Source organism: Dipodomys merriami, unplaced genomic scaffold (assembly GCF_024711535.1).
Source record: "Dipodomys merriami isolate MVZ:Mamm:240054 unplaced genomic scaffold, mDipMer1.0.p SCAF_823, whole genome shotgun sequence".
NCBI classification, from domain to species: Eukaryota; Metazoa; Chordata; class Mammalia; order Rodentia; family Heteromyidae; genus Dipodomys; species Dipodomys merriami.
This window is the reverse complement of record NW_027206428.1, coordinates 68314-84090: the sequence shown is the minus strand read 5'-3', so window position 1 is coordinate 84090 and position 15777 is coordinate 68314. Positions and strand designations below refer to the sequence as shown.

Below are 15777 nucleotides of genomic sequence, written 5' to 3'. Positions count from 1 at the left end.
AGCACCAACCTGCTCTCTGGAGCACTGACCTGCTCGCTGGAGCACAGACCTGCTCGCTGGAGCACAAACCGTTGGGGCCCAGGCCTCCCTAGGAGGTGGCACTGCGGGCCAGTCTAGCCAGCCCGGCCAGCACGCTCATTGCCAGTGACCGCTTGCTGAATCTGCAGACTCCAGGCGACTGTGCAATGCCCACTTGGGTCGGGATTGGATCAGCGCTGGGCCAGCCAGTCCTGGACGAGGTCAGCAAGACCCGATGGAACCCGTGGGTCCAGCCCGGGGCCTCAACCTTGGCACCAGGAGGGCAGGTGAAAGCCAAGGTTATCACTGCCCGACAGTGGAAGACCAAGGAGGCAGAGCGAGACGGCCAGGGCGCAGACCAAGGCATGGCGGGGCAGGGCGGGGGCCGGCGGGGCAGGTCCAGCGGGGGGGGGGTAGGGTGGGGTCCAGCAGAGTGGAGGTCCAGCGGGGCAGGTCCAGGGGGGGGTAGGGCGGGGTCCAGCAGAGGGCAGGTCCAGCGGGGCAGGTCCAGCGGGGGGGGGTAGGGCGGGGCCGGAGGAGACGGAAAGCTGGGGAGACTCCTACAGTCCCGCCCCGCCCCGGGGAGCCTCGCGGAGGACCCCACGCGGAGGGGCGGGCCTGGCTGACAGCCGGTGGGTCCGCGCCAATCGGACGCGGCTGCGCCGGCCCCGGGACGGCCATTGGTCGGCGGGCCTGGGCCTGACCAATCGCCGGCCGCCAGGTCGTCATGGCGACGGACACGCGGGCGCTGCGACTCTGAGCGGTCGGTTCTCCGCAGCGGCCGGACCATGGCGCAGAACTTGTACGGCCCGCGGGTGCGGATGGGGAACTGGAACGAGGACGTCTACCTGGAGGAGGTGAGGGGCGGCCCGGGAGGGGCGCCCGGCCTGCCTGCCCGAGCCGGGCCAGCCCCGCCTCCACCTCCACCCGGCCCCGCCTCCACCCGGCCCCGCCTCCACCTCCACCCGGCCCCGCCTCCACCCGGCCCCGCCTCCACCTCCACCCGGCCCCGCCTCCACCCGGCCCCGCCTCCACCTCCACCCGGCCCCGCCTCCACCCGGCCCCGCCTCCACCTCCACCCGGCCCCGCCTCCACCCGGCCCCGCCTCCACCCGGCCCCGCCTCCACCCGGCCCCGCCTCCACCTCCACCCGGCCCCGCCCCCACCTCCACCAGGCCCCGCCCCCACCTCCACCCGGCCCCGCCTCCACCCGGCCCCGCCCCCACCTCCGCCAGGCCCCGCCCCCACCTCCACCCGGCCCCGCCTCCACCTCCACCCGGCCCCGCCCCCACCTCCACCAGGCCCCGCCTCCACCTCCACCCGGCCCCGCCTCCACCCGGCCCCGCCTCCACCCGGCCCCGCCTCCACCCGGCCCCGCCTCCACCCGGCCCCGCCTCCACCAGGCCCCAGCCCCGCCTCCACCCCATCTGGGCCCCGCCCCAGTCCCGCCCCCCGCCTCCGCCCTAACCCCGATCCCCATCCCGGTCCCGGCCCCAGCCCCGATCCCCATCCCGGCCCCGGCCCCAGCCCCGATCCCCATCCCGGCCCCAGCCCCGATCCCCATCCCGGCCCCGGCCCCGGCCCCAGCCCCGATCCCCATCCCGGCCCCGGCCCCGGCCCCAGCCCCGATCCCCATCCCGGCCCCAGCCCCGATCCCCATCCCGGTCCCGGCCCCGGCCTTCCCTCGGGAGATTCCTGGGCCCGGGAAGCGCCCCCGCGCGGCCCAGAGCCCGTGCCGACCCCGCGTCCCACCAGGAGCTGATGAGAGACTTCCTGGAGAAGAGAGAGCAGGGGAAGCTGCTCCTGCAGAGGAACCAGGAGCTGCGGGAGAGCCTCCTGCGGCAGGTGCGCACCCCACCCCGCAGGCCCCCCACCCCGCACGCCCCCCACCCCGCAGGCCCCCCACCCCGCACGCCCCCCACCCTACCCCCATTCCCCCCCCCGGCACGCCCCACACCCTACCCCGCACGCCCCCCACCCCGCACGCCCCCCACCCCGCACGCCCCCCACCCCGCACGCCCCCCACCCCGCACGCCCCCCACCCCGCACGCCCCCCACCCCGCACGCCCCCCACCCTACCCCCATCCCCCGCCCCCCCGGGCACGCCCCACACCCTACCCCCATCCCCCCCGCACGCCCCACACCCTACCCCCATCCCCCCCGCACGCCCCACACCCTACCCCCATCCCCCCCGCACGCCCCACACCCTACCCCCATCCCCCCCGCACGCCCCACACCCTACCCCCATCCCCCGCCCCCGGCACGCCCCACACCCTACCCCCATCCCCCGCCCCCGGCACGCCCCACACCCTACCCCCATCCCCCACCCACCACATCCTCCCCCCACCCCGCACGCCCCCCACCCTACCCCCATCCCCCGCCCACCACCCCGCACGCCCCACACCCTACCCCCATCCCCCCACCCCCGGCACGCCCCACACCCTACCCCCATCCCCCCACCCCCGGCACGCCCCACACCCTACCCCCATCCCCCCACCCCGCACGCCCCACACCCCACCCCCATCCCCCCAGCCCGCACGCCCCACACCCTCCCCCGCCCTCCCCCCGCCCCGCAAGCCCCACCCCCCCACGAACCCGCCGGAGCGGCTAGCCGAGCCCCCGCCCCGCCCCGCCCGCAGATGCCGCTCTCGGTGTCGCAGGACGGCTTCGTCCGCTACGGGGACCGGGTGATGCTGGTGAGCCCGGACCACCCGGCCCGGGAGGAGGCGGGCGTGTTCCAGCGCGGGGACCTGAGCCTGTGCATGACGCCCGACGAGCTCACGGTGCAGCTCATCGGCCGCATCACGGTGCCCTGCGGCCTCACGGCCGCCCCGGCCAGGCTCCCGGTGGGCAGGAACACCTTCGTGCTGCTGAGGTGACCGCGCATGCGCGCACGCTGGGAGGGCTGCGCCCGGCCAGGCTCCGGGTGGGCAGGAACAGCTTCGTGCTGCTGAGGTGACCGCGCATGCGCGCACGCTGGGAGGGCTGCGCCCGGCCAGGCTCCGGGTGGGCAGGAACAGCTTCGTGCTGCTGAGGTGACCGCGCATGCGCGCACGCTGGGAGGGCTGCGCCCGGCCAGGCTCCGGGTGGGCAGGAACAGCTTCGTGCTGCTGAGGTGACCAAGCGCGCCACCGCGCATGCGCGCATGCTGGGGCGGGCTGCGCCCGGCCAGGCTCCGGGTGGGCAGGAACAGCTTCGTGCTGCTGAGGTGACCAAGCGCGCCACCGCGCATGCGCGCATGCTGGGGCGGGCTGCGCCCGGCCAGGCTCCGGGTGGGCAGGAACAGCTTCGTGCTGCTGAGGTGACCGCTCGCGCGCCACTGCGCATGTGCGTGCCCACGCACGCAGGCACGCACGCACGGGCGCTGGGGAGGGCTGCGAGCGCCCAGGCCGAGCGGACGGAGCACCGGGGTCCGGGGTTCAGACGGCAGAATACCCAGAGCCGCGTCGGGGTTGGTGTCTGCGCCTGGCCGGCTCCCCGCGAGGCTCCGGCTCCGTGCTGTAAGAGCTGGAGCGGTGCAACACAGCACCAACACCACCACTGCCCTGGGCAGCGAACTCAGGAGAGCAGCATCCACCCACCCGACACAGCACGGCCAGTCCTCCACAGGATCCACCCACCCGACAGGAGCACGGCCTGTCCTCCACAGGATCCACCCACCCGACACAGCACGGCCTGTCCTCCACAGGATCCACCCACCCGACAGGAGCACGGCCAGTCCTCCACAGGATCCACCCACCCGACACAGCACGGCCAGTCCTCCACAGGATCCACCCACCCGACAGGAGCACGGCCAGTCCTCCACAGGATCCACCCACCCGACAGGAGCACGGCCTGTCCTCCACAGGATCCACCCACCCGACACAGCACGGCCTGTCCTCCACAGGATCCACCCACCCGACACAGCACGGCCTGTCCTCCACAGGATCCACCCACCCGACACAGCAGGCCTGTCCTCCACAGGATCCACTCGGCCTGTCCTCCACAGGATCCACCCACCCGACACAGCACGGCCTGTCCTCCACATGATCCACCCACCCGACACAGCACGGCCTGTCCTCCACATGATCCACCCACCCGACACAGCACGGCCTGTCCTCCACAGGATCCACCCACCCGACAGGAGCATGGCCAGTCCTCCACAGGATCCACCCGGCCTGTCCTCCACATGATCCACCCACCCGACACAGCACGGCCTGTCCTCCACAGGATCCACCCACCCGACACAGCACGGCCTGTCCTCCACATGGTCCACCCACCCGACACAGCACGGCCTGTCCTCCACATGATCCACCCACCCGACAGGAGCATGGCCAGTTCTCCACAGGATCCACTCGGCCTGTCCTCCACATGATCCACCCACCCGACACAGCACGGCCTGTCCATCACATGATCCACCCACTTGACATAGCACGGCCTGTCCATCACATGATCCACCCACCTGACACAGCACGGCCAGTCCTTCACATGATCCACCCACCCGACAGGAGCACGGCCTGTCCTTCACATGATCCACCCACCCGACACAGCATGGCCTGTCCTCCACATGATCCACCCACCCGACAGGAGCACGGCCTGTCCTCCACATGATCCACCCACCCGACACAGCACCGCCTGTCCTCCACATGATCCACCCACCTGACACAGCACGGCCAGTCCTTCACATGATCCACCCACCCGACAGGAGCACGGCCTGTCCTCCATATGTTTCATTTCACCAGAGTGAAATGCTAAAATAACTAAGCATTGATTATGATTTCTGCTCCCCAGACAATTGTAGTACAAGTCTGCTTGCTACCTTGGCTCTCTATAAAGATGTGGCCACATTTGACAAGAGTTTTGTCCTGTGGACTAGTGCGCATAAGCAGGATGTCCATCTCAGAACGAGGCCCAACAAGGGGATACTTTCTCACCTGTAGGGCAGATGGCAGATGAGCCTGCCAGCCGGATGTGAAGCTAACAGAACTTTAATTTACTTAACTCCACCATGGTATATGAATACAGATTATTAAAAACTCGGCTAAACAAAATGACATAACAAAAAAAATGCTGGAAGGATCTGGGAGCCGCGTTGACCTTGTGATTGTTCTCATGTGCAGCTCAGGCAGAGACGCCACCGGCCAACCCCTCAGGTACGGGGAAGACTTCTGTCTTGGGATCACAGGAGGATTTGAAGACAAAATGGTGAGTCTGCACTGTGTATACCCACATCCGGTCAGTCTTTCAGGTGCTCTCCCAACTACCTCTGGAAGCGGGTAGAGAACGGTAAGGCAGTTTTATCTCTGACTTCATTCTGACTCACATTCTTAAAAACTGAAGAATAAAGGAAGAAAATAACTTGCGCCGGGCGCCGGTGGCTCACGCCTGTAATCCTAGCTACTCAGGAGGCTGAGATCTGAGGATCGCGGTTCAAAGCCAGCCCGGGCAGGAAAGACCGTGAGACTCTTATCTCCAATAAACCACTAGAAAACCGGAAGTGGCGCTGTAGCTCAAGTGGTAGAGCGCTCGCCTTGAGCTGAAGAGCTGAGGGACAGCGCCCAGGCCCAGAGTTCAAGCCCCATGACCAACAAAAAAAAAAAAAAAAAAAGAAAAGAAAAGAACTTGCAATTCAGCTTGCGAAGCTCCAAAGTTTTTATTACTTGCACCTCTACATTAGATGACTCGATTAATCATCACCTGACCCCCGCCAATGTCACTAATGCTAGATACTGTTTCACATGACCGTTTTTAAAACAGTTGAGTCAGGTCCTGTTATGTTGCTCAGGCTGGCCGTCAACTGTCTTCCTCCCTCCGACTCTCATGAACCTGGGACTGCACAGATGCAGTCTGACAGTTTTCAGTGAAAAACTTTTCATTAAAAAGGCTTTTGCTTGCCAACCTTTCTGTCTAATGGGGGAGAAGATGCTGTGGGAGGTCCAGTGTGCATAAAGCACACCTCTGTGTGACTAAGGCAAGTCTTTGAGCTCCTCCTTGGGGGTTGAGAGGCATAACAGAACCCGAGACTCAATGGGGGCTCCCGGCAGGGCTGTGGGGCCAGGCAGACACACACGCCCACCATGGCTGGGAAGGCTCCCATCTGAGCGTGTCACTCCAGCATCCAGCTCTGTGCATGTTATGTAGTAAAGACAGCGGCCTGGTCCTCTGTCCTGAAGGGAGCTGGGGATCAGGGGTGGGGAAACGGGAGCAGGGCTGAATTTGAGGAAGGAGATGTAGTTTGAGGTGTGGTGTGGGGGGGGGGGGGCGGGAGGGGGGAGAGGGGAAGGGGGAGAGGGGGGAGAGGGGGGAGAGGGTAGAGGAAAGCAGAGCCTCTCCATACCCGAGCAGGAGCAGGCTGTTCTGAACCTTGCCATGCAGCCCACGCTGCACATCTCCCTGCTCTTCAGGCCCCTTAGCTCAGCTGCACGCCATCTTTTCCAGCTGTATTTGTCCAGCAACCACAAGACCCTCCTGAGGTCGTCTAAGAAGTCTTGGCTCCAGGAAGTGTACCTGACCGACGAGGCCTCTCACCTGAACCTCTGGCAGGCCACCTTCCTCGAGCCCCAGCTGCGCTTGGAGTATGAAGGCTCCCCGGTCCACGTGGGTGCAGCCCTGGCCGGGAGGGGGGAGGCCTGGGGCCGGGCTGGGGGAGGCAGGGTCCCCGGGGATGGCGGGGGGGGGGCGGGGGGAGGCAGGGTCCCCGGGGACGGCGGGGGCGGGGGGAGGCAGGGTCCCCGGGGACGGCGGGGGGGGGCGGGGGGAGGCAGGGTCCCCGGGGACGGCGGGGGGGGGCGGGGGGAGGCAGGGTCCCCGGGGACGGCGGGGGGGGGGGGCGGGGGGAGGCAGGGTCCCCGGGGACGGCGGGGGGCGGGGGGAGGCAGGGTCCCCGGGGACGGCGGGGGGGGGGGGGCGGGGGAGGCAGGGTCCCCGGGGACGGCGGGGGGGGGGGGGGGGCGGGGGGAGGCAGGGTCCCCGGGGACGGCGGGGGGGGGGCGGGAGAGGCAGGGTCCCCGGGGATGGCGGGGGGGGGGGGGGGGCGGGGGGAGGCAGGGTCGCAGGTTACTCTACTTCGAGTAGCTTGTGTACATTCTCCCTTTCTTTCATTCACAGCTCGGCTTCCAGGGCACTAGTTTGACAGCTGGGGCTATAGGTTCAAACCCAAGTGCTTGCTGGGAGGTCACAGGGTCAGGGTGTGCTTCCTGTCCTGTCTCCTGTCCACTGTGGGAGGTCACAGGCTCAGGGCGCTGCTTCCTGTCCACTGTGGGAGGTCACAGGGTCAGGGTGTGCTTCCTGTCCACTGTGTGAGGTCACAGGGTCGGGGCGCTGCTTCCTGTCCACTGTGTGAGGTCACAGGGTCGGGGCGCTGCTTCCTGTCCACTGTGGGAGGCCGCAGGCTGGGGCGCTGCTTCCTGACCTGGCTCCAGCCCACTTGGCTAAGGGCTCCTTTCTAGGGATGTGAAGGTCTTGGGAAGCACCAAGGCGGCCAGGCAACAGCACTTGCTGCAGTGCCCGCCGTTCTGGTCCTCAGCCCCGGCCCGGGGCTCCGAGCCTGAGGCCTTGCTGTGGCTCCGTGCAGAGGGCAGCTCTGGGTCAGCCAGGAGCGTTGGCGGTTTGGGGCCCATGTTCTGTCTGTGTTCAGTCATGAGTGCCGGAGCCCACCGTGGTCCCAGAAGCTCTGTTGATGACTGTGGAATGAGTCTCCTCTCGGGGGGGGGGGGGGGGTGGCAGTGGGGCCAGGCTCGCTGCCAGTACCAGGGCTGCTGCTGTTTCTGACGCAGCACTTAGCTTGTACGAGACGGGATTTTACAACAGCATGGTGCTGCATGCCTGTCCTCTCAGCCCTGGGAGGCAGGGCATCAGGGCTGGGGCTGCACACAGAGACCCTGTCTCAAAAAATACTTAATTATAATACATGCTCACTTACAAAGTCAGAGATCAAAACTAACACGGAAAGTACCATAGCTCTACCTTCCAGAGACAACTAGCATTGTTTATTATTTTTCTCTAGTGTGTGTGCGTGTTTCCTTCTCTTCCTTGTTTTTATAAAACAGGGCATGAGGTTGGGCGCTGGTGGCTCACGCCAGTCATCCTAGCTACTCAGGAGGCTGAGATCTGAGGATCACAGTTCAAAGCCAGCCTGGGCAGGAAAGTCCATGAGACTCTTATCTCCAATAAACCACCAGAAAACAGGAAGTGGCGCTGTGGCTCAAACGGTAGAGCGCTACCCTTGAGCTGAAGAGCTCAGGGACAGCGCCCAGGCCCAGAGTTCAAGCCCCACAAACAACCAAAAACATAAAACAGGGCATCATAAATGTACTTGTGCTCATTTAATAACACCAAATCTCACGTTGTCAAAGAGCCTCTCGAATACAACTTTGAATAATTACTATACCATATGGATGGTACCTACCATAATGAACTTAATCAAAGCTAAGCTATCTCATATCTATATCTATATCTATTATGTTAAAATTAACATTTAGTATCTTTTCAAATGTTTGCTTACAGGGGATGGAGGCCTTAACACAGAACGCTAATAGCACTCTTGTTTTATCTCTAAAGGCAAACAAAAAACTGGTCCTCTACCATCGCTATACGAATCGAGCACTGGTGGCCCATCGGAACCTGTTCTTAAGGTACTGCAGGGCACAGTGAACGTCACAGGAGATGCGGGTGTGAATGTGGGCGAGGTTCCATTAGAGACTGTGTGTGCGCACACACATGCATGTGCATGCACACCTGCACACACTCACGCACACATGCTCACGCACTCACACACACAGATCCTTGGAGGCTGAAGGTTCTGTGGAAGCCAGCCTCACGGGTGCTCTTAAGAGGGAACTAAAACTCAGTGAGGCCACTCAGTTCCTCTCCTGCTCTAGGACCTACTTTGGAAAAGAAGTTGAGGTTGCAGCTCACACGTATCTGGATTCACAGAGAGTGGAAAAGCCAAAGAACGTATGGCTTTTAGTTACTGCGAGCCCCAGGGATGACGAGGCCACCATGCTGGACGTGGCCAAGCCCAGGGCCGAGGACACCCGTGCTGTGGAGCAGGCCATGGGCCTTGGCCCGCAGTGACGCACGCCCCACTCAGTCGTGTTCTTTCTGACCTTGCTCTCGCCAAATACAACTTCCAACCAGAGACCTGGTCATGCCTTGCCGTGTCTTTTTGCAGAGGCACAGGATGTGCTGGTGGTGGGGTTGAGCCTGTGTTAGCAGTGCTGTTATCAGTGAGCAAGCACTGCTCACACCAGGCACGGCAGGCCCGGGGAACCCAGGAGGGAGCAGGCCTGTGCGGGGGAAGAGGTGTAGGAGGCCACGGCTCACTCCAGGCCACCGCCACGGGGAGACGCAGGGCACGAGCTCAGGGAGCAGGCCTGGGCCGGGGGAAGAGGAGCAGGAGGCCACGGCACACATCAGGCCACCGCCACGGGGAGACGCAGGGCCTGTGCGGGGGAAGAGGAGCAGGAGGCCACAGCTCACTCCAGGCCACCGCCACGGGGAGACGCAGGGCGCTCGGGTGAGAGAGAGGCCAGGGCCGGGCTGGCAAGTGCTTGTCCACACTTACCCCAGCCCAGAGCCGGAGCAGGGGGAGGAAGGCTGGCCTGGGGAGGAGTGGGGACGGGTGAGTGGAGGGTCCCAGCGGGGCATGGGGACAGCGGGGCTGGACACACACGTGTGCGTGCATGTGTGCGTGTGCTTGTGTGTGAACAGAAGACCATGCGTGTTCCACTGGCAAAGTGAGCGTTTCCTGATGCTAGCGGGAGCATGCGCTTTCCTCCTTCCTCTCCATTTGTTCTTTCCCCCTCTTCTCCCCTCGCCTCTCTTCCTTTCCCTCTTTCCTTTCTGGAACAGGTCCTCATTGTGGAAAGAAGGCAGAGGACTGGAACCAGCAGTTACGAAAGGAGTAACTCAGTCTCCAAGAAGCATTTCAAAACACATTCTAACAAAGACAGTGACTGACGGGGCCTCCCTGGCCCCTCCCCGCAGAGGACCCAGGCCCTGGTGGGAAAGGGCAGAGCTAAGCCGTGGGGACAGAGCCCGTGGGGGGGGGGGGGGGCTGTGGGCCCTGCGGTCCACCATGGCAGAGAGGAAGCCAGGACTTTCTCCCGACCATGTGGTTCCCCAAATGGCCACAAGAGGGCGGCACCTAAGTCCAGCACGGAATGCTCAGCAGCTGCTTCACCTCGGTTCCGAAAAGGGACATTTTTGGAGGGGAGGAGTCACCAGCCCCTGGCTCTGAGGTCGGTTCAGTTTTTCTTCATGAAAGAAGCAGTGTGTGGTGTATGTAAGAGCCGCTTTGCCAGGGCCGTGGCTCACGCCTAGCATCGAGCTCCTCACTCAGGAGATTGAGTTCTGAGGGTGTCAGTCTGCAGCCAGCCTGGGCAGGAGAGCCCATGAGACTCTCATCTCCAATTAACCATCCAAAAGCCAGAAGGGTGCTATGGCTCAAGCGGTAGAGCGCTAGCTTTGAGCATAAAAAGCTCAGGGTCAGGGACCAAAGCTCCAGGACCTATACAAAAGAAAGGAGAGGAGAAGGGAGGGGAGGGGAGGGGGAAGGAGGGGAGGGGAGGGGAAGGGGCTGTTTTAACTGGCATTCAGAGTATGGGTAGCCAGGGGGTTCAGGTTGGGGTTTTTACGGACATTCCTTCTGGCGTCTGGAAATAGTGCCCACCACCAGGAGCCGGAGAAGCAACACCAGAGTCCTGTGCGTGGACACCCTGTGGCCAAGGCCTTGGTCCTCACCAGCCCCGGGTCTCTGCCGGACCTACTTCCTCCCAGAGCGGTCTAGAAGATGAAGTGAACTGAGCCGGGCGCGGCACGGAGGGGAGGGGAGGTCGCAGGTCTGGGCTCCGGCGCAGCATCAGACAGCTCAGCACGGACGCCTGGCTTCCCGGACACGCCACGTGCCGATCTGTGGCTCGAGGAATGCCCACGAGCCGCCTGCCTGCCTCCCGGCACTGGCCCTGGCGCTGGCCCCGGCGCTGGCCCCGGTGCTGGCCCGTCCTGCGGTCCTCCGCCCTGTATCGCCTCTGGACTGTGTTATGGTTGGCTGATGGGGGCCCGACGGAGCCTCTGCCAGACATCTGCTCCTGCTCCTGCGTGAACTCCGGGCGGCAGGAAGCGCCCCGCCCTGTCCCACACCGCCAGGCCCCGAGGTGCCACGCCAGGACGCTGCCTGGAGGCCGGGGAGGGGGCCCTGAGCTGTGCTCAGTCCCTTCTCTCCCTTTGTGGGTCAAAGTCACTCTAGAGAGACCTCTAGGGCCAGTGCTCTGGGCTAGCGACATGCGGAGAGCGGCCAGAGGAAAGAAGGAAAGTCAGAGGCCCCTGGACACACGCGGAGGAGAGCGGCCATTACCTCCAGATGGGTAGAGGAAGGAGACAGGGCGAGAGCGGCAGCTTGGGAGGAGTCCACGTGACCCGGTGAGACTCCATAACAGCGTGGTGACAAACAAACATCCCTGTGACCCCCCAAAGAGCCTGGCCCACATCTCCGCTGCCCCCACAGGGACCCAGGGTCCCTGGGGAAGAGGCACACACTGGAGGGGCCCCCCAGGCCCCCTGGAGACCTCATTGGACAGAAAGACCAGGCCAAAGGGAGGAGACGCAAGTCCTCTGTCTTGGCTGACAGACAGAGAACCGAGGCTCCCCCGTCCCCCAAGGCCTCGGCACTGCCCAGGAGCTGTGTGCTGCTGAGAACCCATCCTTGGGACATTGCAAGCAAAAGTTACCAGCAGAGATGTCTGTGTCCCCCATTGACCTAAATGTCCAGCGGTAAACAAGAGAGCATTTCCACCCGGGGCCTGGGTCCCTGGGCGCTGCAGAGCCCTCCCCCGGCGGACCGCGCAGCCGCGGACGAGGCTGGGAAAGCGTTTCTTCTCTTGCTTTCCTTGGCAGCTCCTGACTTCTGGCGGCAGAGACTCTTCAGATGGTCTCCGGGACACCAAGCTGCCACAGCCAGGCACTCATTTACGTAACGTGCAAGTGAATCACCAACACGTGGGTCCTATTTCTGCCCAAATAGGCGGGGACTGCAGATGGCAGGAAGGGGCTGTGCCGTACAGAGAAGCCAGCCCCCCACGGAAGGTTCCGAGCCCGCCTCTCGGCGCCCTAGCCACCAGAGCCACTCGGTCTGACGGGAGATGGAAAGCTGGTTCTGACTCCAAGAGAGGTGGGAGGCCAAACGTGTTTGCCAGAGCGTCTCCAGGTTTATTTGTCTTGTCCCAGGGCCAGCCAGGCCTGCGCGGCCTGTAGAACGAAGCCTCACTTTCCCTGGGCTTCTGTATTGGAACCTCCGCTGGGTGGTGTGAATCTCTTCCCTGGCACTCCTGGCCACATGCTAGGTCTTCACCCCAGCCTCCGGGTCCTGTCCCGGGGCTTCGCCTCTTCTGTGTCCCACGGGGCTGTCAGCCGGGTGACCAAGCGACCTCGTCCTGCTTTCCTGTCCAGCAGTCCACATCCGGCGGCCCTCACCCCGTCCGCTCAGGCCACAGCAGCGGCCAGCGTCAGTTGTCTGCTGCTGATTGCCAGACCCCGGGTCAGTGATGAACGAGACCCAGGCTGGCCTTCCGTGTGCTCACAACCTGTGGAGAAGAAGAACCATAAGAAACACACCCGGGCAGTCCACAGAGCACCCCCGGCAGTGGACAGGGCGGCCTCCAGGGAGGGCTCCCTGTGTCCAGCACGTGTCCCAAGGCCGGCCCGGGCTCCTCTCGTGCTCCGACGTCTCCGCTCTGCCCTTCGGGTCCCAGGCTGCGGTCTGAGCTTTGGGACTGCCCTGGGCCTCTGTGAGCACCACGGCCGGCCCTCGGCGGCAGCCCCGCGGTCTGGCCGGCCTCCAAGGGGAGGCCTGACCCCGGCACCCCCCGGCCTCTCTGGCTGGCTTCCGTCCGGACGCGAGCAGTGCCCCGGAGAGGCCGGAGGCGCGTGGCCAGCCTCTGTCCCCGGGCCTTGCGTTCTGTGCAGCCTCTGTCTCCACATGCCGGCCCAGCTGCCGCCTCCCCAGCCGCTCATGGCCAGCTCTCCACCGGGAAGACTCAGACGCAAACTGCCCAGCAGTGGGCGAAGCCTTTCTACCCACACAAGGCAGGAGACGGGCGTTTTGCTCAGGGTCCGTTCTGGCCTTTTGTGAGCATGCTGGGCCTCGTGGCCTTCTCTGGTCCCGCCAGGAGCCTTCGGGGTCCCAGGGCCTCGTGGGCTTCACATCTTCGTTTCTGGACCATGCAGAGGGTCTGACCAAACCTCCGAGGTCTTCAGTCAGTCCGAGGGCCACTGGTGTCAGTCTTGTCCCCGACCCCCACCGAGCCCAGGAGAAAAACCCACCTTCGTGATGCCCCACAGCATGCCCCGGCTGCAGCCGGCCTTCGCAGGAGAGGCGCGGGGGGGTGAAGCGGTGTACATGGGCTCATCCCTGGGGAGACGGCGGGTATTGTTGCCACCGCCACCACAGCACCCGCGTCACCAGCATCACCACCACCACCATCAGCACCAGCATCACCACCACCACGCACCACCAGCATCATCATCTCCACCACCACCATCAGCACCAGCATCACCACCACCACCCTTGGCACCGTGACAATGCCACTGTCCACACCTCCACCATCCCTGCTCATGACCTCGACTCCCACCGCCAGGCCCAGTCCAGCGGGAGCCGCCAGGGTTGCCAGCAGCTGGGGCAGCCTGGAGGGCGTCAGGGTCAGGGTCAGCACACTCTGTCCCTAGGGCAGGGCCAGGCCGTGGTATGGGGGGAAGGCCGGAGGCCCTGTGGTCTGGGAGTCACCGGGGATGAGTCCTCTAGGGGCTGGCATTGAGCAGGGAAGAGGCTGGGAGACAGCCAGGCTGGGACCAGGGCAGTGGATGCCAGGGGAGAGCAGGCAGGAGCGGCCACTGTGTGGGGAGGCACCCCTTCCGGAATGCTGCGGAGGGTGGAGGGCGGCAGGGAAGGACTGCGGGAGGAGGGGCCGGGGCCTGCGCCCCACAGCCACCCCCGAGCCCCGCGGCAGCAACCCGACTCGGGACAAGCCATCGCCATCCCGGGCTGCGCACGGTTAAACAAGTATGTTTGGAATTTTGTGTGTGGGCTGCGGATAACTGATAAATATGCATGTGTGTGCGTGCATACACACACACACGACGTAAAACCTTCACATTGAAACAGAAAGGTTCCCGAACAAAATAGACTATGTCTGCAGACAATATCCCGTTCACTCCTAGGACGCCCACAGCCACTGGAGGAAGTGCACTTGCTGCCTCCACCATGTATGCCCTGTCCCCAACGGGGAGGCCACGGCCCGGGCCTCTCCCCAGCCCAGGCCGAGGCTCAGGGACAGTGGAGACCGGCCCGGGGCTCTCCCCAGCCCAGGCCACAGCTCCCGGCCTTCGGCTCAGCCGTCAGCCATGGTTGAGATGGGTTCAGGCGGCAGGGCTGTCTCTGGGACTCTATTTCCAGGATCCTTTGTCGTTGAGCGTCCGGGTCCCTTGGTGGGACGGATTTCCCTGTGCTCAGCTGGGCTGGGGCTCTGCAGCCGAGTCAGGGCCTGGACGGCAGGCTTTCCGCGTCACGTCACATAGTGTGTGATTTTCCAGCTCCGCCCCGCTGTGACGTTGCTGGCTCTGTGATGCGTCGTGGTCGTGGTGAGAGCCCTCGGGCCTGGAGGAGGCGGGGGCCGGAGCCCCTCCATCCTCCCTGTCTGGGTCCAGGCTGGTTTCACACAGGTGGGCCCTGGGTACCTCCCGCTTTGTAAACCCTCCCGTCCACTTAGCAGCGTCTTGCAGACGAGCGCTACAGCGACACAGGGCCTCAATCTCTGCCTGGCGCTGGAGGCTGCATTTCCCATCGAGTTGGAGACCGAGGGAGGAAGGCCCCTGGTGGGGCAGCTCACTGGTGCCCGTAACCCTGGGGCGGGCGCCTCTGGTGGCCTGTGCCAGCCTGCCCTCCTGCCCTGGGTGATGGTCTCCGAGGTGTGTGTGTGCTGTGGGCCACGGGGGGGAGGGGTGGGGAGGGCCGAGGGGGAGCAGGGAGGGACTGTGGCCCTCGCTGGTGGTGGAGGTGTGGTTCGGCGGCCCGGGGCAGCTGCGGCGGCCGTGCCTGGACACCCTACGGCACTTGGGAGCTGATGGTGGTTGGGAGCCAGCCTAGAGTCTCGGGCCGTGGCCCTGTCGCAAGTTGACTGGCCCTCCGCTCTGCCTCCCATGGCTTGATCTCTTTCCGGCTGCTCGCTCACTATGCATGCCTTGTGGGGATCCAGAGATTTACTTAACCCAACAGTCAAAACTGGTCACTGAAGGGGCTGGGAAGGTGGCTCAGTGGTAGAGCGCTTGCCTTGCATGCCTGAGGCCCTGGGTTCGATTCCTCAGCACCACATAAGCAAAAAGAAAAAAGCCGGAAGTGGCGCTGTGGCTCAAGTGGTAGAGCGCTAGACTTGAGCTGAAGAGCTGAAGGACAGCGCCCAGGCCCAGAGTTCAGGCCCCACAACTGGACCAAAAAAAAAAAAACTGGTCACTGAAAACAACAGCACATTTCATGGCTGTCCAGACCCGAAGCATGGAGGGAGAAGGTGTGCGGGGCGGGCGGCAGGCCTCTCCCGCGGTCGCCGGGCCGGAGCCCTGGTCTTGGGCCCTCTGGGCCCGGCCGGGCACTCAGAGCACCTTCTGTCTGTCTGCCTCCCTTCCCCGCGCCCACTGCCTGCTGGGGACACAGGCCGCATTCACCACAGAGGCTCTGCAGACCTCATGAAAGGCGTTTCTACTTGGCTTGAACAGGCGCTGTGTCTGTCTGTGG

The 15777-nt window shown here is 64.5% G+C and overlaps 1 protein-coding gene across 2 annotated transcripts; it reads left to right on the top strand.

Annotated features, from left to right (window-relative positions):
• The first annotated feature begins 252 nt into the window (after positions 1 to 252).
• Positions 253 to 9135, top strand: Cfap161 (cilia and flagella associated protein 161). Of its 2 annotated transcripts, none has more exons than XM_070011494.1 (8): positions 253 to 381; positions 797 to 875; positions 1773 to 1862; positions 2657 to 2892; positions 5117 to 5201; positions 6435 to 6593; positions 8556 to 8629; positions 8876 to 9135. In XM_070011494.1, the coding sequence occupies exons 1-8, from the start codon at positions 254 to 256 to the stop codon at positions 9069 to 9071; spliced, it is 1047 nt and encodes a 348-aa protein (XP_069867595.1). In that variant the 5' UTR covers position 253; the 3' UTR covers positions 9072 to 9135. The 2 variants fall into 2 exon arrangements, with proteins under 2 accessions (XP_069867595.1, XP_069867594.1); XM_070011493.1 differs by having other exon boundaries at positions 740 to 875.
• The last annotated feature ends 6642 nt before the right edge of the window (positions 9136 to 15777 follow it).